Source organism: Pinus tabuliformis, chromosome 7, assembly GCF_031772625.1.
Source record: "Pinus tabuliformis cultivar Carrire ecotype Pingquan chromosome 7, CPIR1, whole genome shotgun sequence".
Taxonomy (NCBI): Eukaryota; Viridiplantae; Streptophyta; class Pinopsida; order Pinales; family Pinaceae; genus Pinus; species Pinus tabuliformis.
The window spans coordinates 1,883,415,877-1,883,442,858 of record NC_142293.1 but is presented as its reverse complement, the minus strand read 5'-3'; the positions used below and the strand labels follow the sequence as shown (position 1 = coordinate 1,883,442,858).

At 37.5% G+C, this 26,982-nt stretch overlaps 1 protein-coding gene across 1 annotated transcript; it reads left to right on the top strand.

Moving 5' to 3' along the window:
• Nucleotides 1-3,781: 3,781 nt before the first annotated feature.
• On the top strand, nt 3,782-19,441 carry LOC149255999 (red chlorophyll catabolite reductase-like). Its single transcript, XM_089460624.1, has 2 exons — nt 3,782-4,212; nt 18,493-19,441. Exons 1-2 carry the CDS (start codon nt 3,835-3,837, stop codon nt 19,105-19,107), a joined length of 993 nt encoding a protein of 330 aa, XP_089316750.1. The 5' UTR covers nt 3,782-3,834; the 3' UTR covers nt 19,108-19,441.
• Nucleotides 19,442-26,982: the final 7,541 nt, after the last annotated feature.

Genomic DNA, 26,982 nt, shown 5'->3' with positions numbered 1-26,982 from the left:
TTCAAGTTTGCATTACAGATTCAAGGAAAAGGCATCACCACAAGGGGAGTATATACCCTTTATCATTGATGTTAAAGGGGGAGAATAAGAAGACAACAAGAGAAGAACAATGAGCAAGCAGATAGGGGGACTACAGTTAGCATGCAGATAAGGGGAGTCTAGCCTAAAGATCATCAATAACTAGTAGATGTCTAGTGGTGTTGCCATCAATGCCAAAGGGGCATATCATTGCACACATGTTTTCATTGATGTCAACTATAGTGTTATTGATTTCAAAATTTTCCAATAGCATGGGTGATTGTTGAATGTGTGTTGTCATTTATATTATAGTTAAGAAACATTATGAATAACATGTTGTTAAAAGTTGCAATTTGGGTAGCATATTTTTGAAGGCATTTCTTCCCCATCTCCCTAGTCCAAATGAGAATGGAAGTTTTATGATCGAATAACGTGTTCTAAGATATTTCCAATGGTATATGGAACTTCTTCTAATTCAACAAGAATCGACCAAAAATTGAATTTGAATAGAAGAAGTCAAAGCATGGTTCCAACTAGTCAAAGTTCCCACCTTATAGCTAAATCTAGGCCATCCATGGATGCACTGAGGCATCCAGGCATTCAGGCCCTGTGTTGCACATCTCATTGGCTTAATAGTTGGATATTAGATACATCCAGATAATTTTTTTACAATCGAACATTCGCGCCTCCAAGAGTGTAACTAAGAGATGCTTAAGAAAACAATCGGATCCATATTTCCTTGCCTTAGCTAGCAAGTGGACCCCAAATGACCTGGCGATATAGATGCAATGGAAGGTGGCACCAATTGGTAGAAAACATCGACGTGGAAGTAGGAGGTGATGACATGTAGCACTCATTTTATGCACCTTTAGGTGGTCAATTGGACATGTGGCAGATGATACGTGACATGTACTTGGAAACATGGCAATTGTAGAGGATGAAACATAGAAATGTGTTGACTAAGCAGATGACATGGAAACTTAACCATGTGGCAAGTTCTGTTTGGTTCTCAAATTTTTTACATGGCAACTCCTGAAACCTAGAGATTCACGCCAAGAACTGGTTTGGCATAATTTCTCTTTGTATTTTAATTTTCCCAAATAAGGATCATACCAGGACATTTGGGCATTTAGTGGTATGAGGGTGTAGGCAACATGTGCATGAGCTTGAAACCTGAATCCAAATTCAACTACAAAGGAATATTAGTTAATGTTTTAGTTGTCACGGCTCTGTATGAAATTGATCTGGGCCTCAAGCAAGTGTGTGACTTAAGGAAAACCTAGACTCTCAGATATTAAGAGCATGTTCTTTAATACTATGGTCCTATAAAGTATTCCTTGCCCCTGGAGCTAGAGTTAAAAGTAATTTGGGAAGACAAATGATCTTGGTATCTAGTAACTTGTCACATGCAAGTGGGCCCATACTTAGATTTAATGTAATGTATGTTTAACTAGGGTCATATCATCCAGTTTCGTGGAATTAAAGTTAAGCTCGTGAGGAGCCAAGGATCCATTGAAGTAAGTTTTATTTGGGTCCTCTGGATTGGGTTCCAATTGAGAAATAAGATGAATATTCCAAAATTTCTAGATTGCCCTCTATGGCATGTAAACCTAGTTAGGATTCTATTGTGCTAATATAATATAAATAATCTAGAGAAGTTTAAAAGAGTTGGAAAATTTTCGGTCGATTTATACTATATTGGTTTTGGTGTATGTAATCGTCTGTGGTGGTTATGTTTTGTGAAATGTAAAATAAGTCTGAGAAATGAAGTCTATGGAAGATGTGTGAAGTTGTTCAATTTGGGTGTGGTTAATACTATGAAGTCTGAATTGTTTTTCGGAACGATCATTGATACAATTGTGGTGTTTCTATTATGCGAAGAGTGAGAAGGAACAAAGAAGCCGAATGAAGCTCTACATGATCAAGAACAACAAAATTATGATAATGAAGTCTATGGAAGATGTGTGACCAAGGAAGAGTTTGGGGATGAGGTTTGAATAGACAAACTGATAGGAAAAATTGAAAAATATGGAATAGGAAGTGATAAGAAGAAAAATACAGTAGCATATAAGAATTGTGATAAAACAAAGTTGAAGATATAAAGAAGGGGTCTAACAAGCACTTCAAGTATGTGTCTGTGTTTCTTAGGGGACTGGTGTCTCCTTTTAGTTGGTGCTAGTAAAACATTTCAAGGGGATGGTCACAATAAAGCATTTTTAGTTAGTGCCTACATTTCTCAGGGAACTGGTATCTCCTTCTAGTTAGTGCCTACAAGATCATTGAGATTATATATATATATATTATTTTATGTTGCTAATGTAATTGGTGTTATATATACTCTAAAGTGTTTTGATTAGTTAAGATTGACCATTAAATTGATTCACCCCTCTCAATATAACCATATTTCCAACACTTACCGCTGGCTGTCGCCAATTTCATGGTCTCTTTATACCTAATTTAAGCTTCCTCACTACTCAGTGATAAAAATTTGCATGCTATCTATTCCTTTCTTCTACCAACCTAAAATTAATATGGTTTGACGATCAAAGACATTGTAATTTAGACATAACAAGAAGAAGCCTTGTTTAATTACTTAGGGAAACCTTATCAAAGATTTTGATTTGATTTTTCAGTTAAGGATTTATACGTTAATATAAGAGATTTAGAGTAAGGTCAACGAGCTTGTATGCGGGTACACATTTTGAAGGTAAGCATTGTAGTAACAAATAATGAAAAACAAGAAGAAAGATAACTACATGGAAGCCTTATATCTACAGTATTTAATGGGCAAGGATGTGGTGTTGATAATAATCTAGAGTAGATCAAGAAAAATTCTCCTTACTAAAGGTTCCAAATTAAGTTGTTTCCTAAATTATGCATAATGAAAGCCTATTACAATTGGCCCAAGCTTGATTTTCTTTAATCAAGTAGGCTCCCCCACCTTGGTGGAGCCTTGTCATAAATTCTTGGTATATCTAGCTTATAGGCTATTGGATATACTCTTGGTGTTATAGTGGCATCAACTAGGTTTGATCTTGGACCTTGCCTAGATTACTCCAACAAGTTATGGATTCAATCATGAAAAATAACACATAAGAAAAAAAAACTATAAAACACTACAATTAAAATAAAATAAAAAAATTCTAAATTACAACATGCATATTAACAAAAAGAAACCAAGAATCACAAACACTACATATCTCTACATCTATAGCATTTAATAAATGTAAAAATTCTTTGCCTCTTCACTGAGCAAACCAAAATGTTAAGCTATCAACTAGACTCTCAAATACTCTCTGAGTGGGTTTAATAGTTAAGTAAATATGTTTATTCTTATAAGATCAAGCATGTATACCTCTATAAACTTTAACAACCAAATCTTTATTCATTTAATCTCTAACTTAGATTAAAATTGAATTCTTACGAAGTAGTCTAACTAATAAATAAAATGACTTTTTTTATTAAAATATATTTTTACACCTGAACAATCTTTAAAACGAAATTAAACGATAAAAATCTATAAAACTTCCCATTAAAAAAAACAAAACAAAAAAACATTTCAATTATTAATTAGACTAGCATAATTATTAGCATAATTAAAAATATTTACTGCTCCTGACCCAAAATCAAATCTAAACATACTGACTTAGGTATTGTCTATCGGCTTTTGAGAAAGCGAAATATTGATTGGCTTGTGTTCTAGCAAAATACTAAAAACAATTGGCGCATATAACGACGATTTTCATCCAATCATAGAAGATAAGGTGAAAAGTTAACACTCAATATTCTAGGCTCTAGGCATATTACAACTCCCAAATGGCTGTGAGCTTCGCTTGTCCGGGCCACCCAACAGCTAAATTCACAATCCATTCCGTCAAGCTCTGTAACATCCCCAATAAAAGCTTGCAGCGCACTCCTTTGAAGGTACCAACAGCCAGAAAACTGAATATACCCTTCAAATTCAAATGCAAGCAAATTGTTGGAGATATAAGTATGCATGATAAATGGGTGGAGTTCCCACATTTATCCTTTGCTGGAAGAAGCCTGATGGAAGGAATAGCTTCCACAGTGGAAACCCAATTGGGTTCCCAGCTAAATCCAAGCTACACCCCTGCAGATGTGAGATCATTCAAAAATGCAGATGACAGTGGGGAAGGCTCTGTCAATATCAAATCCGGCAAAGAAGGTTCTAAGGTGCAAAACGTAACCCAATCTGGAAATTTTATGTCATGATTAGATTTCTCCAGTTTTCAATAGTTATGCTGTAATATTCAGGAATGGTAGAAATCCATAATTGCACTGAGCGAAGTTAAATGTTCTTACAACCCGGAGGGAAGGGATGGAAATTCATCGTTGATTGGTATTATTTGCATAAAATGAAATAGAAATATATTTGATGATGTATATGTTAAAACAGAAATTTACTTGAATGGAAAGAAAAAGAGAAAAAAAAATCAACCTTAAAAAAAACACTAGTATACTAGTAGATCCATCTTTATGTAAGTTAAGATCGATCTATGTTATTAACTTAGAATTAACGCCTGCCTATCTAAGCCTTTGGTATGAAATGCAATCAGACGTCGCAAAACTAAGAGTAAGGGTGCATATTTCAGGTTTTAATATTTGATAGGTCTTCCATATATGTGAGCATACTATGGTTCCTTATCAACCTTGAAGTGCATATTACACCTATGTTTGAATGGGTTTGTTTAATGTTTATATTCAATGTACCCATATTAAACTTGGGTTTGAATGAGTTTGTTTAGTTTTTATATTCAATGCACCCATTGCACTGTCTATACTGTCTATATTTAATTGTTTGCAAGATGGGCACAAGAAGAGTTAATATACAGAGTGCGTAACTAAGTGGACAAATTCAACTCTTTGCTGAGAGATAGCCCTCTCTAAATTCAGGAAGAGTTTTATTGGAAGTTATGATTTCGGGTGATTGAATCTTATCCCTACTTTTGACCCATATTAGAATGACCCAGATCACCCAGATTTGAAGAAAAGAGAGTGAATCAAGGTTGACCTTTGCCTGGACGGGAAAAAAATTAAACTCACTTATTTACTTACTCCATAAAATACACCTCATTTCTCTGAATGCAAGTAGAGTTAATTACTTACATGGCACATGAAATGTATGAAGAGTTAATGTTGTATCCCCATCCCACCAAGGCTGTAGAATACACCTGCCTTCTGTCGGTGCAATAACTTTGGCACACTGAACAGCAATGGATCTAGAATAACACTCTTGAGTAAATGTGCACTCAATTAGGATTCTCACTGAGATTAAGCTTTATTTATCTAAGGCATGGTAGCTATATATTACTGTAATTCTTTTGGTTCAATTGGGAAGATTGCAAGCTTCTTCATCTGTATGCAGTAGCTGCTCCCGTAACGGTAATAACTTGTTAGTCATTTAATGCTTGTTTACGCTCTATATATAATATTAGAGACCCACCACTTCTTAATTTCCTGTCAAACCATTGGGGTACAAATGGCAAGCTCCTACACATATTCCAGTGTTATATTCCTCTTGGCATCTACCTTATACTGAATCATCATCACCTAATCCCACACTATTGGCATACCTTTTGAACGAATGCATATTTTAGAGTTTGGGGTTATTTAATTTGTGGTTATGTATTTTATGTTAGGCATGATAGTTTGTGGTTACCCATCTTCGCATGGGATTGTTAGGCTAGTGAGTTACAGGTCCGAGTCTTGCTTTATTAGAGTGTTGGAGTTGCTACGTAGTTTGGTTTCCCTCTCCTTGCCCAGTATTCTTGCTTTTTGGTAAAATTTTCTGGTTTTTTCAGCGAGCTATGAACCCAGACGCTCATGACTTTCACCAATTCACCTTATCCATGTGGATAGGGAGGTGTGTATTGTCATTCACTGATGATAATGGAGTTTGATTTCTTCTTATTAGTCACTTTGAGGATGAGCAACTGCTTCTTAGTCACTTGCGGATGAGAATCTGCTTCTTTTTGGAATTATTTGATCCTTTTGGTTGAACGTTTCAATATGTTGTGGCAATGAAGAGTGCATCGGATGTTTCCTAATCCTTCGCCATATGAATATCTGCTCAATAGTCACCCTTATCCTTAGTGCTCAGTAACCTTATAATGAGTGCATACCTACACTTTATCCATGAAATTTTTGGGGGAATTCAAGCACCATGAATAGACATCCTAATTAAGTTAGAGGAATGACAAACTCCGACATGCAGGAAGGATTGAAAGACCTTGATGACAATTTACAATCTTTCCAAGGAAAAGTACATGGACTGAAGTTGGCTATACCAGGATACTAAAAGGCAATAGATAAACCTCACTGGTAAATAATGTTGATATATGAGCTATGTATTAATTAGGAAATAGCTTTGTTAAACTTTGCCATATATTTTTGGGCACAGATGGCATACTGTACAAAATTCTGGTCATGTTCCTTGTTTTGCAATCGTGTTAAAGATTTTGGGTTGTATTAAGAATAACCAAAGACTTTATTGGTCCTGTAGAATCCAATTAAAATTAATAGCATGAGTCAAGAATCTTATAAAAGGGATCACTTATTGAAGGGTCATGTATCCGACTTCTAAGAGGGGCTCATTATTTGATATTTGTAGAGTTTTCCAATCATGTACACTAATAGTGTTCTCCTTTCGTGGATCCCTGTCAATCCCTATTCCCAGATGGAAATGCGCATAATGTCAATTGTCTGGAAACTCCATGTGCTATTTCCCTAAGCGTTTCCATCCTTACAGTTGAGGTTAATGTGTCCTTCACCCAACCTTTGAAATTCCCAGAATTAATCACCATATTGAGACTGATTATTATTAGAGCTTTAGTTACTGCAATTACGCAGAGACACTGTGCTATAAATGAGGAGAGTCCAGTTGGTCTGCTTTTAATACAGATTCAGCATGCTACTAAGGAGCAGTATGGTTGCCATTTGGTGTTTTAGAAGCCTTTCGTTCCCAATACTTGTGAAAATATCTGACTCTGACTCTTTTTCATTGAAAAATAAACTTTTCTTCAATGTTTTTAAGAATTTTTCTGTTGAGAAATCTAGGGCAGCTAGATTAGGTGATTTCTCTTACTTTGATAACCACTTGTGATGTTCTTTTACTTAACTTGATGTACTTGTTATTTATTTCTTCTTATTATTATGTTCTTATCATCAAATAGCTACCAAACTATGAAGATCAAAGAGACGAGAACACAAAATGTAGGCTGCTAGCCAGGGCCAAAACCTCTCCTCTTGAGAGGAAAACCCACAAGAATTTTTCTCTTCTTAAAGAATCTTCAAATGAAAAATTTCAAGACCTATGACCCTTGACAAAGAACCCTCCAAGACCAAGTCAACCTCTTCTTTGATGATCTTATCTTCCACAAAGTCAACGCCAGTCAAACTTGATCCAATACTTCAAATTTCAGCCCTTCAGAATTTTGGCTTGCTGCTTCAGGACTGCAATTTCGGCTTCTACTACAGAAACCCTAGTTTGGCACATGTGAGAAAATGATGGTGAGAAATGACTCTTTCTTCCTTCGCTTGGGGAGCTGCTTCTTCCTTAGAAACTCGGCTTGCAAGATGATCCTTATAATACCTGATTTCGGCCTTCTAGTATGACCGATTTTCGGCCTTTCTGCAAAAGTGTTGCCTTAGTCCTTTCGCACGTGTGGGAGATCCGGCCCTAAAACAGTCCCTTTCAAATTCAGTTTTGGCTTCCTTTTATCTCTCTTTTCTTCGCTAGATATGAGGCTTCTCTTGTGCTTCAACGAACTTGGATGGATGTCCTCTTCAAATGAGATCGAACTCTTATATATAGGCTAGTTGAGGAGGTCGAACAGCCCTTTTAAGAGGCCGACTTGTCACTTTGTAGGCCGACTTGTTCTTCCTTAAAGGCCAACTTGTTGATGTCAAGGTTGACTTGTCTTGGAGGGAGTCTTATGACATCTTTGGACTTACAATAATTCTCTTGACATGATACAATATGCCCAATGGGCTCTTTTACATATTACAATGACTCTTTGACTCCTAGAATTTATGACAAAGCCCTAGAAGCACTCAATGGGTGCTTGACCTATAAATAAAATGATCTTGAGCATGAAACCCATGCTACAAAATAATAATAATAATTTTTTTTCTCTTTACATCAAATACATAAAATCATGATTACATTAGACATTATGAAGACCGAACCTAGTTACATTTTCCAATACTCCCTCTTAACTAGGGAGGTATTCATAATACATACAAGGTACTTGGACATTCTCATACTGAAGAATTCTCATAAGAAGTGTCTGATTGGTAAACAATCTCATGAGCTATTTATTCACCTTATATCAATGCATCTCATCGTATCAACCAACGTTGTCATATAGCAAGGCCTTGACTAACAACTATATCTCTCCACAAGAATAGAGCACAATGCTAGGGAGACATGACTAATAGACTCCTTCATCATTGTCTCTCAAGGCACATACCTCGGATGTTCACAAGGTATGTCCTTCTAGGACCATTCCCATCTTGGATTGATACATCCTCAAGGAATTTCCTCTTCGACTACTCTTACCTATTGGATGCCCTACCTCATCCTCAAAGAGTATCGGAATCAATCTCAGATGCTTACCCAATCCTCCATTCTTTCTTCATAAAGAAGAAAAAAATGATGTGTCTATCTCTCCTTCTCAACTAGGGAGGATCTACTCATTCCTATAAAAGGAATATACCCAAACTCCCTCTTGACAAGGGGCTTGTTACCAACAACACTCTCTTTTGTGGAGATCATGGTATTATTAGCGGCATGTAGCGCTCCTTCTTTCTGCATCATGTCATGAACTTCAACTTCTTCATCGTGGAGCCTTCTTCTTCGTAGGGCATCAACCATCTTCTTCATCACTTCCCTTCAATGAAACATCGTGTTGAACCAATAGTCATGTCATCCTTCTCTTCATCGGGAAGTGACCTTCTTGTCCACATCTGGTTATTCTTCATGTAGCCACCTTCCAAGTCATGTTTCTTTCAACCTCTTCCATCCAATCTCATGAGTTCTAATTGTAGGTAACTTCTACAACTCTCTTTTAGTAGCCCTGTTTTAATCCAACCAAATGATTTCTCAAAAATCAAAATGAATATTAAATCAAAATTACCTCTTTATGATGGCCATTCGTCATGACATTTGTTTCTTGCAACATTAACATCCTTTTGCATGTTGTATGAATCCATCTCCAAGACATTCATTACTAAGGTTCTCCTTTTCTAGCATACATATCAAGGTCTTTATACCTTCTCCATGGAGATGGCATAGCTAATCCTTCTTGTCATTAAATATTGATCATTTATCTTATCTTACGTGACTATAGATACATCTTTCATATACTTTTCTTTCACCTTCTTCACATATTTCTTCCACAAGATTGTCTATGCGTAGTTCCTTCATCATAGGAACCATAGTTGCCAATCACCTCATACTCTTCATGAGGTCATATTATGTTGATTTCATCTTTGTCAATATGTAGAAGAGTTCAAAGCACATTGAATTCATACCTTTGTGTATCATTCATAAGGAAGAGCCCCTTGTTCTTCAATCATGCTCATGAGATAGAGCATTCAACCATTCTATTTGTAACTATATGATGACATGACTTTATCTATCAAATATATACATACCTCTTCCTTCTTTTGGTCATCTAGACTTCCTTCTAGCAGCTTCCTTTCCTTGCCTGAAGATGGAAATATTTCAACCAACTTGACATGCTACACATCTTTGTCATCATACCATTATTCTTCTAAACTGTGGATCGCACACATGGTGGCATGTAGGCTATCCGTGAGATACTTGCTTCTTCTTAAGTAGAGGTGAATCTTCTAACAAAGATTCCAATGGAGGATCTTAATGATCCTCATTCTGAAAATGCTTCTTTCCTAATGATGACGTGTGACAAATTGTTACCTTTCTATTTTGCTAGATGATTTTCTCCTACCATATAAACTACTTACCTCGATTGTCCTTCTATGCTTTCAATGAAGATGCCATGAGCTACTTCCTTTCTATCATGTAGTATGACTGCTTCGACCATATAGATTTCTACTTTGGCTATCCTGCCATGCATTGATCTCAACCTTTGCTATAATGCATCCTATCATATTTGTGATGCTTTCGATCATGACTACTATCGTCTATAACAGAAAAGAACTAATTGAAGGAGGTTATCTTAGTCATAATAAAGGTCTTTCACTTCCTCCTTTGGTTTCTCTTTTTCTGGTTCTTCTACTTCTTCGGTGATATGGGCTTCATTTTTTTCGTTTCTCTTCTTGTTGTCCTTCTTGAGTTTAGGACAACTACTTTTGAAATGCCCATATTCTTTACATTCATAACATTGGATCTTTGACATGTCGATCTTCTTTTGAAACTTCTTTCGATGCTCAAACTTTCCAAATTTCCCTTTCTTCCTTGTCAATGCAGCATAGGCTTGAGTTTGTTCATTTGATCCAACATAGTTTTTCGCCTTCAATCTAGTTTCTTCAATTTTGCATAATGGCCATAGATCGTTGAATAGGGTAGTTTCCTTCTTTCCATAGATTCTTGACACAAAGTTGCCCCGTTCATCTGGTAGTGCATTGAGAACAATGGTGGTCATCTCTCAATCAAACATTACTTCTCCTAACTCTTGTAGTAGGTCTTTTAGTTGAGATACCCTCATTTAGATGTCTTCAACTTTGCTACATAAGGGATGAGAGAATCCTTAATTGGTTCTATGAGGATCCTTTGTGCCCTTATTTCTCCTTTCATGTACATTGATAGTGCTTGAGATTGCTCTTGAGAAGGTTTGGTGATTGATCCCAAAACATATTCACTAACTCCATTTTCTAAGAGGATCAAATCTATTATCTTCTTCCATGTAAGGTAATTTGATGACCCAACCAGTTTGTTGTTCTCCTTGTAGAAAGAAGTCATTATAGCTTGAGACATAAAATATATAATACTTATTTGTCAAGTGAAGATGCTCCTTTGATGATGATATCTTCAACTTGATGCCTTCTTGATGATGTTGATAATTGAAGATGCCTTCTTGATGATGATTGCTTCCTTGATGACCTTTCTTTCTTCAAGTATGCTTGAGATGTGATCCTTTCTTTAATGAGAGGGAGATCACTTTGATGATTGATGATTGTAGAATGTGTAAATTTATTAATAATGCTTCAAGTGTAGAGTCCTTCTTTGAATGGAGGTAGGTTTTTGAGGTCTTCTCTTCTTCCACACGTTGTGATGATGTGATGGGTAGTCCTCCTTGATGCTTGATGCTCTTTTTATGCTCGGCGCTTATGTATCCTTCTTCAATTGTATGATCATCACGCTGCCTCTCCTTGATGTTGTCACCTTAGCTCTAATTCCATGTTGAGAAATCTAGGGCGGCTAGATTAGGTGATTTCTCCTACTTTGATAACCGCTTATGATGTTCTTTTACTCAACTTGATGTACTTGTTAATAACTTAATATTATTATGTTTTTATCATCAAACAACTACCAAAATACGAAGATCAAAGAGACAAGAGGACACAAAATGTAGGCTGCTAGCCAGGGCCAAAACCTCTCCTCTTGAGAGGAAAACCCACAAGAATTCTTCTCTTCTTATAGAATCTTCAAATGACGAATTCCAAGACCTATGACCCTTGACAAAGACCCCTCCAAGACCTTTGACCCTTGACAAAGACCCATCCAAGACCAAGTCAACCTCTTCTTTGAAGAGCTTAACTTCCATAAAGTTAACGCCAGTCAAACTTGCTCCAATACTTCAAATTTCGGCCCTTCTTCTGAATTTCGACTTGTTGCTTCAGGACTGCAATTTCTGCTTCTACTGTAGAAACCCTAGTTTGAAATGTGTGAGAAAATGACAGTGAGATATGACTCTTTCTTTCTTCGCTTGGGGAGTTGCTTCTTCCTTAGTAACTCAACTTGCAAGATAATCTTTTTGTAGGTTTTAACCCTGTACAGAAATTACCTGCATACGAATTCTTAAACAAAGAAAATAAACAATGCGAGAGCATAACCCATAAAACACATATGCACAGATATTTTTCCCTGGATCCCAAAGCCGGGACTACCAGCTTGATTTTTCATTATGTTCCTTTCAATGTTACAATACATATTTATAAATGCCGAAGCATCCAATACCATGGACCGAAAACCATCGCGTCCAATACCATGGACCGAAAACCATCGCATCCAAAAAACATGTGCAAAAATCATGCACAAAACCATAGGTGGGTCTGCCCAACCTAACATATGGTCCAAAACCAAAATTTTCCGCGGCGCTGCCCCGAACCTCATAAAGTGAGGTTACGGGTGCCCTTCAAACCCCCTATTAACTACGTGGAAAGAATATAACACAACCCAACAATCTCCCACTTGTTGTTTTCTTTCCATAGGGGGCCACATGAGAGCTTAGTCATTTTTCAGCCTTGAGATTCCCATTGCTTCTCTACACCAAGAGAACTTCTCAGAGCTCACAGATTTTGTCAATGCATCTGCAGTATTCTTCAAAGTGTCCACCTTTACCAGCAACACCTTTCTGTCTTCTATCATATCCCTCACAAAGTGATATTGAACATCAATGTGCTTTGTCTTTGAATGATAAGCAGGGTTCTTTGCCAAGAAAATTGCATTTTGGCTGTCACGGTCTATTCTTATAGCTCCCTGTACTAACCCCATACTTGAACACAATCTCTGCAACCAAACTGCTTCCTTGCTTGCATGAGTGGCTGCCATGTATTCTGCCTCTGTAGTTGATAGTGCCACTACAGATTGTTTCTTACTCATCCAACTGACTGCACCTCCAAATAGGTTAAACACATACCCACTTGTAGATCTTCTCTGATCCAGATCTCCAGCCCAGTCTACATCAACAAAGCCATGAATATCCAACACTCTGTCCAATCCTGGTCTTCCTTGGTAGCACAAACCATAATCACTAGTGCCATGCAAATACCTGAAAACCCGCTTCACTGCTGTCCAGTGCTCCTTCCCAGGTTTTGACATAAACCTGCTCAATACTCCCACTGCATGTGCAATGTCTGGTCTAGTACAGACCATTGCATACATCAGGCTACCCACTGCACTTGCATATGGAACACGAGACATGTCCTCTTCCTCTTCTTGTGTTTTGGGACACTGTTCAGCAGATAACCTCACACCTACAGGAATAGGAACCTTCATCGGTTTACTATCCTGCATATTAAACCTCTGCAGTATTGTCTTGACATACTTTCTCTGGTTTAACCAGAGCTTCCTCTTTGACCGATCTCTTTTAATTTCCATGCCCAAAATATAGTTTGCAGCACCAAGATCTTTCATGTCGAATTTGGAGGACAATTGGGTCTTCAAATCCTGGATAATTTCTTTGTCATTTCCAACCAGCAACATATCATCCACATACAAGACCAGATAAATAATACGGTCACCAATTAATTTAAAATACACACAATGATCTGCTTTGCTTCTGGTGAAGCCAAGTCCCCGTATAAATGTATCAAATTTCTGATACCACATCTTTGGTGACTGTTTTAACCCATACAGAGACTTCTTTAACTTGCATACCAGTGCTTTTTTACCCTTCACCGCAAAGCCTTCAGGTTGCTTCATGTAGATTTCCTCTTCCAAATCCCCGTGAAGAAATGTTGTCTTCACATCCATCTGTTCTACCTCAAAATCAAAAGCAGCAGCAATAGATAAAAGTAATCTAATAGAAGTTACTTTGGCAACAGGAGAAAATATATCACCAAAATCAATTCCCAGCACCTGGGAATAACCTTTTGCTACCAACTGAGCTTTGTATTTCTCCACCTTTCCTTCTGCATTTGTCTTCTTTTTGAACACCCATTTGCTGCCAATGGGTTTCCTTCCAGCCGGCAACTCCACCAGATCCCAAGCCTCATTTTTGTGCAAAGATGCCATTTCATCGACCATGGCCTCTTTCCAGAGTTTTCCATCCTCTGAATCCACTGCTTCCTTCACAGTTCTGGGATCATTATCAGTAACAGACAAAGCAAAATTTGAACTGAAAGCAGATGGACTATACCTTTCTGGCTGCCTTCTTTCTCGAACTGATCTTCTCACAGCCGGAGTTTGTGGCTCTTCATCTTCTGATTCCTCCTCTGCTGCAGAGTCTGATTCTTCCTCCTTTGGCTCAAACTCTATCTTCTCAGGTTCCTTTGGTTGGACTTCATGTTGAATAACATCTTTTACCTCTCTGAACAACACATCTCGGTTGTACACAACCTTCCGTGTGACTGGGTTCCAAAGCTTATAACCCTTTAAACCATCCTTATACCCAATAAAGATGCACTTTTCAGATTTACTATCCAACTTGGTTCGTTTCTCCTTTGGAACATGTACATATGCATCACATCCAAATACCCTTAGATGTGAAAGAGAGGGTTTCTTACCAGTCCATACTTCTTGTGGAGTCTTATCCTCCAACGCTGATGAAGGTGATCCGTTGATCAGGTAACATGCAGTATCCACCGCCTCTGCCCAGAATTCATGTCCTAACCCGGCACCACTGAGCATGCTTCTTGCCCTTTCCATCAACGTCTTGTTCATTCTTTCTGCGACTCCATTTTGCTGAGGTGTATATGGAATAGTCTTCTGCCGTGCTATACCACACTTCTTACAAAATTCTTCAAATTCCTTGCTGCAAAATTCTCCACCATTATCTGTCCTCAGCACTTTTATCTTCTTCTCTGTCTGATTTTCCACCAGAGCCTTAAATTCTTTAAACCTGTCAAAGACTTCAGATTTCTTCTTAAGAAAATATATCCATGTATTCCTTGAGAAGTCATCTATGAATGATACATAGTACACAGACTTACCCAGTGATGGAACCTTCACAGTCCAAACACATCACTGTGCACAAGCTCTAATATCTGTTTCGTCCTCTTACCACCAGAGGGGAAACTCACCCGATTCTGCTTCCCATATACACAATTTTCACAGAAAAAAATCGAGAGAGCTATTATTCATACCTTCTACCATACCTTTACCATGAAGTATTCGAAGGCCCTTCTCTCCAATATGTCCAAGCCTTTGATGCCACAACATGGTCTTCTCTCCAGAGACCACTAGATTCTCTACTCCATTTTCAGGAACCATAGAACTATTGCACCCATCAACAACAGTGCTACCTTGCAGCTTGTACAGAGTTCCAATCCGAACTCCCCGCATTAATATCAGTGCTCCTCGAACCATCTTGCAGGTATCTTTCTCGAACACCGTCTTTACACCTGCATCATCCAACTTGCTTACAGAAATCAGATTTATGGCCAATGCAGGAATATGTAGAACACCCGAAAGTGTTCTAACCCTTCCACCTTGCAACTTCAACTTTACTTTTCCCCGACCAATGATTCTAGCCTTCCTATCATCTCCTAAGAAGACATCACCACCATCGTATTTCTCATACTCGCAGAACCACTCTCTATGGGGAGTGAAGTGAAAGGATGCACCTGAGTCAATCAACCATGCCTCATGATCTACATGTGTACTTGAAGATGCCAAGTACACATCCCCACCTTCATCTGAGGTGGTTTTTGCCTCTGCAGAAGGAGCATCATCAGATCCCTTTCCTTTATTAGGAGCTTTAGATTTACAATCCCTTCTGAAGTGCCCTTCCTTTCCGCATTTCCAGCACACCACCTTTGTAGGTTTTCCTGGAGATTTAGATCTCCCTCTAGATTTAGATCTCCCACTCAATGACTTATTTTTGTTTCTGTTCTGGGACCGTCCTCGTACAGACAAGGCATCACCATTCTGGTTGTCCATATTTTTCCGTCTCATCTCCTCCGTCAGCAAGGCTGAGACTATTTCATCAAACTGCAAAGCAGTTGCATTGCTACCTATTGCAATAACCAGACTATCCCACGAATCTGGTAGAGAACACAACAGACTGATGCACTTATCTTCATCTGAAATTTTAATATCAACAGATAATAACTGACTTACCACAGTATTAAACGCATTCAGATGCTCTGTCACCGAGTCTCCATCTTTCATCCTCAGGTTATACAGCTTTTTCCGCAGGAACAGTTTATTCACCAGAGACTTAGATTGGTACAAAGTCTCTAACTTAACCCACAAAGCCTTTGTCGTAGCTTCCCCTGATACATTCAGCAATACTGAATCCGAGACACACAATCGTATTGTGCTCTTTGCCTTCCGATCCAACTTCTTCCATTCTTCATCGGTCACTCCCGATGGTTTAGTACCCGGATCTACCGCGATCCACTGATCTTTATCCACCAACAGATCCTCCAGCTTGAGTTTCCACAACTCAAAATTCTGACCATTGAACTTCTCAATCTCTATCTTTCCACTGCTCGCCATCTTCTTTCACCACCAGAATCGATCTCGCAGATTTCCCACTGAACAGGGTCTACCACAGGCCCGAGCGAAACCCCTCAGCAACAAAGGCGTCCCCTTGAAGCCAAAACAGCTCTGATACCAAATGTAGGTTTTAACCCTGTACAGAAATTACCTGCATACAAATTCTTAAACAAAGAAAATAAACAATGCGAGAGCATAACCCATAAAACACATATGCACAGAGATTTTTCCCTGGATCCCAAAACCGGGACTACCAGCTTGATTTTTCATTATGTTCCTTTCAATGTTACAATACATATTTATACATGCCGAAGCATCCAATACCATGGACCAAAAACCATCGCGTCCAATACCATGGACCGAAAACCATCGCGTCCAAAAAACATGTGCGAAAATCATGCACAAAACCATAGGTGGGTCCGCCCAACCTAACATATGGTCCAAAACCAAAATTTTCCGGGGCGCTGGCCCGGACCTCATAAAGTGGGGTTACGGGTGCCCTTCAAACCCCCTATTAACTACGTGGAAAGAATATAACACAACCCAACACTTTTTAATACCTAATGCCTCCTAGTATGACTATGATTTTTTGTCCTTGTTGCAATAAGTGTTGTCATAATCCTTTCACACATGTGGGAGATCCGGTCCTAAAGCAATGCCTTTCAAATTCAGTTTTGGCTTCCTTTTATCTCTCTTTTCTTCGCTAGGTATGAGGCTTCTCTTGTGCTTCAACGAACTTGGATGGATGCCCTCTTGAAATGCGATCAAGCTCTTATATATAGGCTAGTTGAGGAGGTCGAACAACCCTTTCAAGAGGCCAACTTGTCACTTTGTAGGCCAACTTGTTTTTCCTTAAAGGCTGACTTGTTGATGGCAAGGTTGACTTCTTTTGGAAGGAGTCTTATGGCATCTTTTGACTTCCAATAATTCTCTTGACATGATACAATATGCCCAATGGGGTCTTTCAAATATTACAATGACTCTTTGACTCCTAGACATAATGACAAATCCCTAGAAGCACTCAATGGGTGCTTGACCTATAAATAAAATATCTTGAGCATGAAGCCCATGCTACAAAATAATAATAATAAATTTTTTTTCTCTTTACATCAAATACATAACATCATGATTACATTAGACATTATGACGAATGAACCTAGTTACATTTTCTAACATTTTCTTACTGAAATTCAATGTTTTTAAGATACATAATAAATTTTTTTACGTATATTTTCTCATGCTGAGCCTATAGCATACGCCATAGTTTTCCATGCATTTCAATTTCCCCAAACAAAGCCTTATAAATGATAAATATGTATAAGAAAGCATTATTGCGGAGTCATTGGGCATATCCTATAAAATAATACTATTAAAAATATAGAAAAGGGAGGACAATTAAGCATCAAGTATTGCTTATTCAGTAGTACACCAATGTGTGGATGATATCTTACTCAATTATTTATTTAAGTACAATGCCAATTGTCACAGATGACTTCATTTATCTTTATTTTATAATTTTATGAATAAAAAGTCTTCTTTATTTATTTTTATTTTTCTTTTTCTTGAACTATTTAGCTTTTTAAAGTATGAATGTTTAGGACGTCAACATGTCTTCTAACTTTTGCATATGGTAACTATGCAAGTATGACTAATTCTGCAGAGTAGGTTGCATTAATCTGCAAGTGCACAATTTCTCCTAACGTTCTCTTCAAATTCCGGAGGAAATTTAATGGAGCTTCCATTTGCTCTTTTGAAATAGTTGGCTGAAAAATATGGCGAAGGAATTCTGTGTGGAAGTTTAATTCGTTAAGAAGTTCATACAAGCTAGTAGTACTTTCTAAAATTTCCCTTTTGTTCCTTAGAAATAGTTATCTTTTATGTTTGGAAATAAGATGTTAAATTTAACCAGTCACTAGTTTCTATCATGTAAAACTAAGCAAATAATCATTTTATGTATATTTCCATTCAGTATCTCATAATGTAGGGTGCATTATACTTGTTTTGATTGCATACAATCAATATTGAAAGTTGAGCTTATATTGGATGATTTAATCTGATCACATTGCTGGTATTGAGATTTTCAGGTTGACTTTCTACTAGGATCATGGCTTCATTGTAAGCTTCCATTTGGAGCTCTAAACATAGCTACAATTGTTGGCATGGTTAGTCATCTAACAGACACACCACATCTCCTCTTTGAATTTATTCAGAGCAGTCCAAGCTCACTGGTACTTGTTCTTGACTTGCTCCCAAGAAAGGATCTAGTTCTAGAGCCCGAGTACTTACAATGGTTTTATGAAGACACCAAACTGGATGTCCCAAGGCAAACCTTGGAGAAAGCTCGAGAGGCACAACCATACGTTTCATCCTCTCTTTATGTTCGTAGTGTTGTTTCACCCACTGCAATATTGTTTAAGATCAATAGTGAGTTACAAGGTAATGAAGGTACAGTGAATAACATGGACAAAGTTGTCAAGGACACTGTGGAACCGGTAGTAAAAGAAGTTATTGGGATTTGGTTGGAAGCGATTTCAGCCAGAGGGAGGTCAGTGCAGGAACATGAACAGGAGCCGCTCTTGAGAAGAGATAACATGATTAAAACAAAAGGTGTTGAATTGGATCTGAGCTCTAACATGCCTAGACTCTTTGGACAGGATGTCGCTGATCGTGTACTAGCTGCTTTCCGAAAGGGAATCTGAAATCCTATCCACAAATAATTGTGTAAGGTTCAAATTTAGGTAATGATAGGTTGTCCATTGAGAAGCATGAGCTCTTAATAAGGTTAAAGCCATAGCCATAGAAGCCAGAATCCAGCATCATATTTCAGCGGTAAATTTGTATATAATCATGCACATATGTTACCTGTTGATGATTCCTACTTTATTGCTATGTAACATTAACATGGTACCTCTTGTCCATGAAGCAATGTTGGAGGAGTCATATATATACTATAGAGGCCCAATTGTGGCTCCAGTCATTTACAGTAGAATGGTTTTATATAAGCTATTGAATTTTATTAGTATTTTCTTTGGAGCTCCAAGAGTATCAGTCTTTAGATACAAACGTTTTGACCATGGCATAAAAAGTTCTATTAGGATTAATTCATGGTTGGCCTTGGCTGAATAAAGTTCAGGGTGCTTACGACTTTCAGAAAACAAATCCTCGAAAGGAAGGTGTGAACATCATTTTGTAGACAGCATACAATGCATTCTTTAACAAATTTTAATCTTTGATGTTGCCCCATAAGTTTTAAACCCTTGCAGGGTTATGCATGTCCTTGGTTTTTCTGTCTGCCTGTGTTTTGGCAGTTGGCTCTTGTTAATTATGTAATGGCTTGTAAAGTAGTAGTTTAAACTTTAACTATAGCTTCTATCTTTTTACTTGTTACTATAATCAACTTTCACAGGAATTTCAATTTTGTAATTTTGTCGCAATTTCAGTTTGGGGTAGTCTAAGGACTTGACTTTTTGGCTTTCCCCTAGAATTCCACAACACTATTCTCGGCAAGATCAGAATGTTATATTGTTTAAATTTCAGAATGTTATATTGTTTAAATTGCATTTTTGAACTCAGAAAAAAATTTAATGCCTTGAAAACCTTTAGGTCCAGGGTTGTGCAGGCTCAACAACTTAGAACAATAATTTTCCCAATTTTTGATTGGATTTCACAAAAAATTGTCTGAAAATTCAGTCCTGGAAAGAGTCAAGAAGTCACCACATTAGACTATTGCTTAAAAGTGTAGTCTAATGAGGTGATTTTTTTGGCCTTTTTCCCAAAATTCGTCAACATGATTCTTGGCCCGATCATAATGTTATGTTATTTAAATTGCATTTTTGATTCCAAACTAGATTCAGCACCTTGTAATGCCCTTGAGGCACTTGGTTGTGCAGACTCAACAACGTCAAATTACAATTTTCCGAGTTTCTGGTTGGATTTTGAGAAAATTCGAGGGGAAAATCTGCCCAGAAAAGGGCCAAAAGGTTGGATTGTTAGACTACTGCCGCCAATAGTCTAAGGATGCAACCTCTTGGGTAACAGTCTAATAAGGCAACCTTTTGGCCCTTTTTTAGAAAGATTTTTCTGTTGGCTAGCAGTCTAATGAGGCAACCTTTTGGGTTTTTTTTTTACAAATTTTTCTGTTGATTTTACCCAAAATTTAACCAAAAAATTGTGATTTCGAATTGTTTTATTTATAAAATCTACATACCCAAAATTTTTCCAGAGCACTGAATCTATTTCTACATTTAAAAATGTAATTTAAACAAAGTAACATTAAGATGTTATCAAAAATCATGTTACCAAATTCCAGCGGAAATATGCCAAAAAGTCACCTCGTTACTGCGATGTCAAATGCTCAATACTCTTGTAGCCATATTTTTTGAATTTGGGCAAACCAGCTGGAACACAGTGACTAGCTGTACAGCTGGATGAGATGCATAAATTCCTTCCATTGATATTGCGGCACATATTTGAAAGTAACTTCTGTCCTTCGTATTATGAAAATCGGGAGGAATACTGCCTCAAAGTCAAAATTCTATATTCAGTGTCGAAGACAGGCTACGATGGAAAGGTTGAAGACTTGACGTGTGGGTTCCTAAGCATGAGAGTTTGGCACGGTACTTCCTCTTGAATGATAATTGAGTCAGAATGAGCGAAATCTCAGGTAGGTGAATAACTCTGCAAGGACGGAGTGGAGAGTTTGGCCATGTTGGGCATGGCGAAAACAAAGCAACAAAAATCATAGAAAGCTTTTCTGTAGCTTTTGGGCATTTATATTTGATGTGTACGAATTTTTCCGCTCGCGCGCAAATTTGACAGCAACTGATAGCCCGCTGGTTACTTGGGTATCAGGCTCCGAGCTGAAGTACTCGTCGGTTTCTCGCTGCTGGTGTAGAGAGTGAGACTTCGGACCGAGTTAACTGGGCTCCGCGACATGGCAGAGTTATAGTGAGTCAGGAATTAGATAAAGGTGTAGTTTAACCCGCTAACTTTTTGGCCTTGTATAGCAGGAATTCATTTTGGTGAGATCTAATGTTTAAATTGCATTTTTGCAAAAACCATTGCGATACAAATCAGAATTGTGCAATGCTGGATTGTTTAAATTATATTTTTGTAAAAATCATCCGGGTGTTTGTATTGTGTAGACTCCACTAATTTTTTCCCTATTTCTAATAAGATTCAGGCCCAAAAACAACTCAAAAAAATTATTGCATAGTTGACAGCCACTGAGATTTACAGATTTGCAGTGATTATAATATTTCACTGCACAACATTACTCTCTATATATATATATATTTTTGTGGGGTTTAATAAAGTGACTTAATATTAGGTTTTGTTTAAGCCGGGCGAACCTTAATATTTGGATGGAAAAATGATCTGTCCAACAACAACATACTATCATTAAGAGTATGTGAGATTTGGTTTACCCTAAAAGTCCTTAGGGATAGTGTAACTCCACACAATTGGGTCATACTCTCAACCATTCCCCATGACATTTGAACATGTAATGGCACTAAACCTCACACAAACCAAACCAACTGGTCTACACCTCATAGGTTATAGCCATTCATATTCTATCCCACTAATTTTATTTTCATCCTTGTTAATGACATTTTTAATACGATTTGAAAACCTAAGAATTTATATTTCTCGCTAAATAGTATCAAGGAAGACTTTTAGGTAAAAGGTTATGAAATGTATTTGTATATGATGTTATTGCATTATTACACTTTTATTTAAAAGAATAAAATGGAAGAAGTACAAGTTGTATGGTATATGAGGTCTATTAGTATATGTATCATTATATTTTGTTCTATAAGGAAAAATATGTGAGTACAAATGATATAGGTATTTTATTAGGTATTTATGTTGGATGTTTTGATTAAGGATCTATATCTAAGTAAGTTATGAATTCCATTCTCAGTATTACTTTATAAAAATAAATACAAATAACATGGGTACTTCATTAAATATGGTGAGTTAGTATTTTGATTAGTAATATATATCCACAAACTGAAAAGGAATGAATTCAAGTTTCTATTGTAATATGCCTAATAAGTATATAATTGGGCTTAATCCTAAGTTTTGTCAATCCAAAATAAAAAAAGTGAAATTCATCCAAATACTATCAACATAATCTTATTGTGCTTTCTTGCTTGCTAGTTTAACATAAACTTACATGTGTGATGCTAATATATGCAAATGTTAATGTGCATGTTTGCATTCACCAAGTCCTTTATGCATACATGCACAGTTAAGTAAAATTATATTAAAATGAATTCATAATGTAAAAGCAATTGAAAAATTCCATCAATTTCACATATTATTAATAAGATACGTAATTATGTTTATAGTGTAATTTATTTAACCAACAAAAACATTGAATTATGAGAAATATTCAAAGTAATATAAAATGAAAAAATAAATAAGAGAAGGGCAACATCCAATTGTTTAGAGGTTCAATACAATACGAATTCTTGGGAAAATATTACACAACCTTCTAGCTCTATAAATAGTTTCTTAGTGACAAATCTTTAGCTATTTTTGGAGCCATCACTAAAGGAGTCTCAACCACTTAGCAAGCTTTATTTAATAAAAATGACTCTTTTACATTGAGTAACTAATGTTGATTACCTAATCGGCATTGTTACCACTCAAACTAGCAGGCGTCCTAGGATGGGTTCCTATAGAGAAACTACTAGGTCAAGTGGCAATAATAGAGCAATAACCCACTGTCAACTAAGCTAAAGCTCCCTACTCTTTATGAATTTCATCGATAGGAGGAGTCTCAGTATTAGGGAAATCACTAGGAGAGATATATCAATGGTGTGAAGGTAATGATTCCAAGATCATATTCAAAGGAGAGACTCTAATGATAGAGATTGCTTGCTTTAGAAGCAAGATGAATGACTCTCCAAGAAGGGCTAGAAGGAGACCTAGGTGTATGGTTGAGGAGTATTTCTTGATAAGAAGTGCCCTAGACCAAAGAATCCTATAAGAATAGGGTTTCTAAGCAATCCTTGTGTAATTGGAATGATAAGGTTGCATGACCACAAAAAAACCCTAGTGGACCCAAACGAGGTCAAGGGTTCAAAGTGAGGCATCAAACAAAGGGCCTTGACCAAGTGAGTGAGAAGAAAAAGGATCAAAGAGATGAGATTTGACTTTAATTAATGCAATGGTCCTTCATAAAGTCACTAACCAAAGGAAACCTAGGGAGAAATAGCCTTCAAGCTAGGGCTTGGAAAAAATCAAGATTCAACTGTCAGAATGGCTTGAAAATTGGAGGACCTCTCAAGGACACACAAATGCAGTTCTAGACCAAATTTCATGAATTTTGGATGGCTAAAATGGATTTTGTGTGATGCCCTAGGAAGCCTACTAGGGTTAGGGCTTAGAAAAGAGGGAAGTATGTGAGAAAGATTTTTCGTTTTGGTGATCACCTTAGGACTAGACTAGTGCCTAGCCTATTGGGAGAATAGAGTCAAGGATGAGATTGATTTAGGGTTTCTTCTCTATCAAGGAGCCTAATTGCAGCTTCACATGCCTTAGTGAAGCAACTACCCAACTACAACAAAGATTTATAGTTCGATTTGACAAATTAATAGAGTTTCGAGGCTGGACCTTCAATGATTATCCCTAGGAACATTCACTTTTCATTCCCAATGAATAACGCATGCAATAGATCAAGACTACTGGGTAATTCAAGATTTTCACATAAATTTAGAGCACAAGCAACATCATGATGCAATATTGCATACATTAAACATAAATTGAAATTTTTGCATAAATGAGAAACTTACATGGCACAAAAAGTATATTCATCCATTAAGTTCGCAAGAGAAAAGCTCCAAAATAGAATAACATCAATCCAAACATCAAAATGCATCTAAGAATCTCCAATTCGTCCTCAATAGCTAATGAAAAATTCTCAAGAAGAGATACCAATCCAAATCCAAGTGATGATCAAATCAAATGATCATCACATCAATATATATCCTCCCTAAGGGCTTTGATTTTCCTAATAAGGCCTAATAATGCCCCAACTAATAAAATAATGTGCAAAATAACATTCCTTGGTGACAGGCACACCAAGATAGCTCCATAATACAAAAATTAGCCTCCCAAGAGGGAAAAATAACAGATACAATAGGTCAAAGGGACATTAAAGAGGCCTAGTGGAGTCTAATGTGTGCCAAGATGAACGAATGAGCTCCAAACATAGTGAAAGGGCGTGGCCCCTTGATGTCCAAGAAAATGACCTGTGGTGCTCCCAAGAGGCTATGGGGCACAAAACATCCTCATGGATCTCCAAATGGATCGAACAAGCCTATATCCCATTTGTAAGGGCTGGAAGAATGATGCAATCCCTCCCATTGTCTCCCATGGTGAGGCACATCCTTATATGGACCCTGGATCAACTGCCAAGTGTGTGGTGCATGAGTGTAACCGATTGGGCAAGGTGGTCTAGGTGCATCATCATTGTCAAATAGGTGGAACACGAGCAAGCAATGAGTAGAACTAAAGGATCCCATGAAGTGGCAATCTGTTCTCTACTATAGGGGAGGCCCATGACTCTCGACACTCACCCTACAAATGTCAATATGACCCTCTAGAGGGATTGGACCCCATATAGGGAGACCAAACCCAAGATGAAGATCCACCCGCAATCCTGTATAAGATCCAATGTGTCCCCTCACCTTCTAGTACAACCAAACATTAGTGCAATTGACTAAATGAGCTTACAAATCATGGATCCAAGTGGACACTTCATAGTGACATGCCCTTCCATAGTGAGCTTTAAAATGTGAAAGTGTCTCCAAATTCAAGAAGAAGGTTAACTAAGGACCCTATTAGGTGGTTTCAGCCTCTAAAGGGGTGACATGTTTGTGGTATATACATAAAATAGCAAGTGGCATGTGTTATAATGATGAAACATAGTGGGACATCAGGGGAAGGCTCCAAGCTACATGACATAGTACAAGGGTAGCTATGATGGGGGAATCCCACACTTAGGTGTATGAATGTAGGAGGAAGAAATCATGGTGCATGAGTTACCCCGAGGTTTGTTTTTCCACCCTTTTTCGTATGCCTTTTTCCTTTTATTGATTTTTCTTTTATGACTTGGGGCTTTAGGGGATGAGAGCATCGTTTGTAAGATATAACAATTAATACCCCATCAAGGTGGGGTAGTTCATCACCCACTAAGGGTTGGGGCAATCATGAGTTCCTTAATGATGAAAGGGGATTATATAAGAGGACCTAGGAACTAGGGTGATGGCCATAATGATAGGGGTAGAGCTCATGTTAGCTTTTTCCCACGTGCTATATTTGTATGTCCCAACCATCTTTTGCATTTTGTGGTACGCTTCCTATTGAGACTGGCCAAATTATTATTTTTTCTTTTCTTTTTAGCATCATCAACCTTTAGGGTTGATGAGCCCCAAAAATGGGTAACTTATTGGGCTCATTTTGCCTATTATTCTCGATTAATCCACCATTCTTCATAGTTTATGAATGTTTTTGAATATATTTATGTTAATTGAATGAATGAGAATAGTCAATTGACCATGAAGTCTAATACATGCTATTTGCAGATTTTTGGACATCTTTTGGACCAAGGTCAAGCATTTATGAGCCAGTTGACAGCCAAATACGAGGGAACAAGGCTGAGGATTAGTAGGAAGGGTGTCTCCTGCACTAAATGGCCCCTTCCTCGAGTTCTCCACCATCAGCTCGGAGTTCAACAGCCCACCAAAGATGATTTCCAAGGGCAGCCGAGCAACTTTTGTGAAGTGGTTGATTACTTGCAGTTTTGAGCAGCCAAGCCCCTCAAGTTAAGGAGGGTTGTTGGAGGTCCTCGTGGTGCATAAGTAGGAAGGCTTCAAGCCTTGGTAGTTTAGCTCTTGAATAGTTGTATTTCGCACTTTAGTGTTGCTCTGCCTTTCAGCTCATTTTCGAGCTTTTGCTGTAAACATTTTTGTGACATGGTTATTTTTTGAGTAATGGAGATAAATTTCACTTTGCACCAGCTCTGAGCTTTTCTCAAGAGGTTGTAGCTCCTGGGGTTGGGCCCAGCCCAAGTGCCAGTACCTCCTTTGTGTACTATTATGTGTTTTCTTTGCATTCATAAAATATTTTTTGCTATTTAGGTTAAGATCTTGCTTTGTTACTTAGGTTGTTTTTGATGATTAAGATAGCTTTTTTCTGCTTCAGGTTGATTTGACAGGTTGGTAACAGAAAAGATCTTCAAAAAGGCCACCAAGCAACCCTTGATCTCACCTCTCCCTCCTTGGGACCATGAGTTGAGACCAAGGCATCCTTGCACTGTTTTTTCCTCTCAATGCAATTGCCAGTGTTAAATTTCTAGTTGGAAAAGTTGATACCAGTTGTGCTTGCATGTTTAGATCTGTTATTTCTTAGTTTCCATAGTTATCTTGCATGATTTCCCCTCTATAAACGTCTGCTCATCATGTTTCTGGTTTCTAGGTTAGATTAGGTCAAAGTAGATAGATCTCTGGTTTTTCTAGTCTTTCTTCTATCAGTTTTGAGAAATAGTGTGCAGAGCATCTGTA

Coding starts and splice junctions, on each gene's coding strand:
- LOC149255999 (XM_089460624.1), top strand. CDS start 3,835: ATGGCTGTGAGCTTCGCTTGTCCGGGCCACCCAACAGCTAAATTCACA. Junction 4,213..18,492: donor CCGGCAAAGAAGGTTCTAAG/GTGCAAAACGTA, acceptor TGAGATTTTCAG/GTTGACTTTCTACTAGGATC.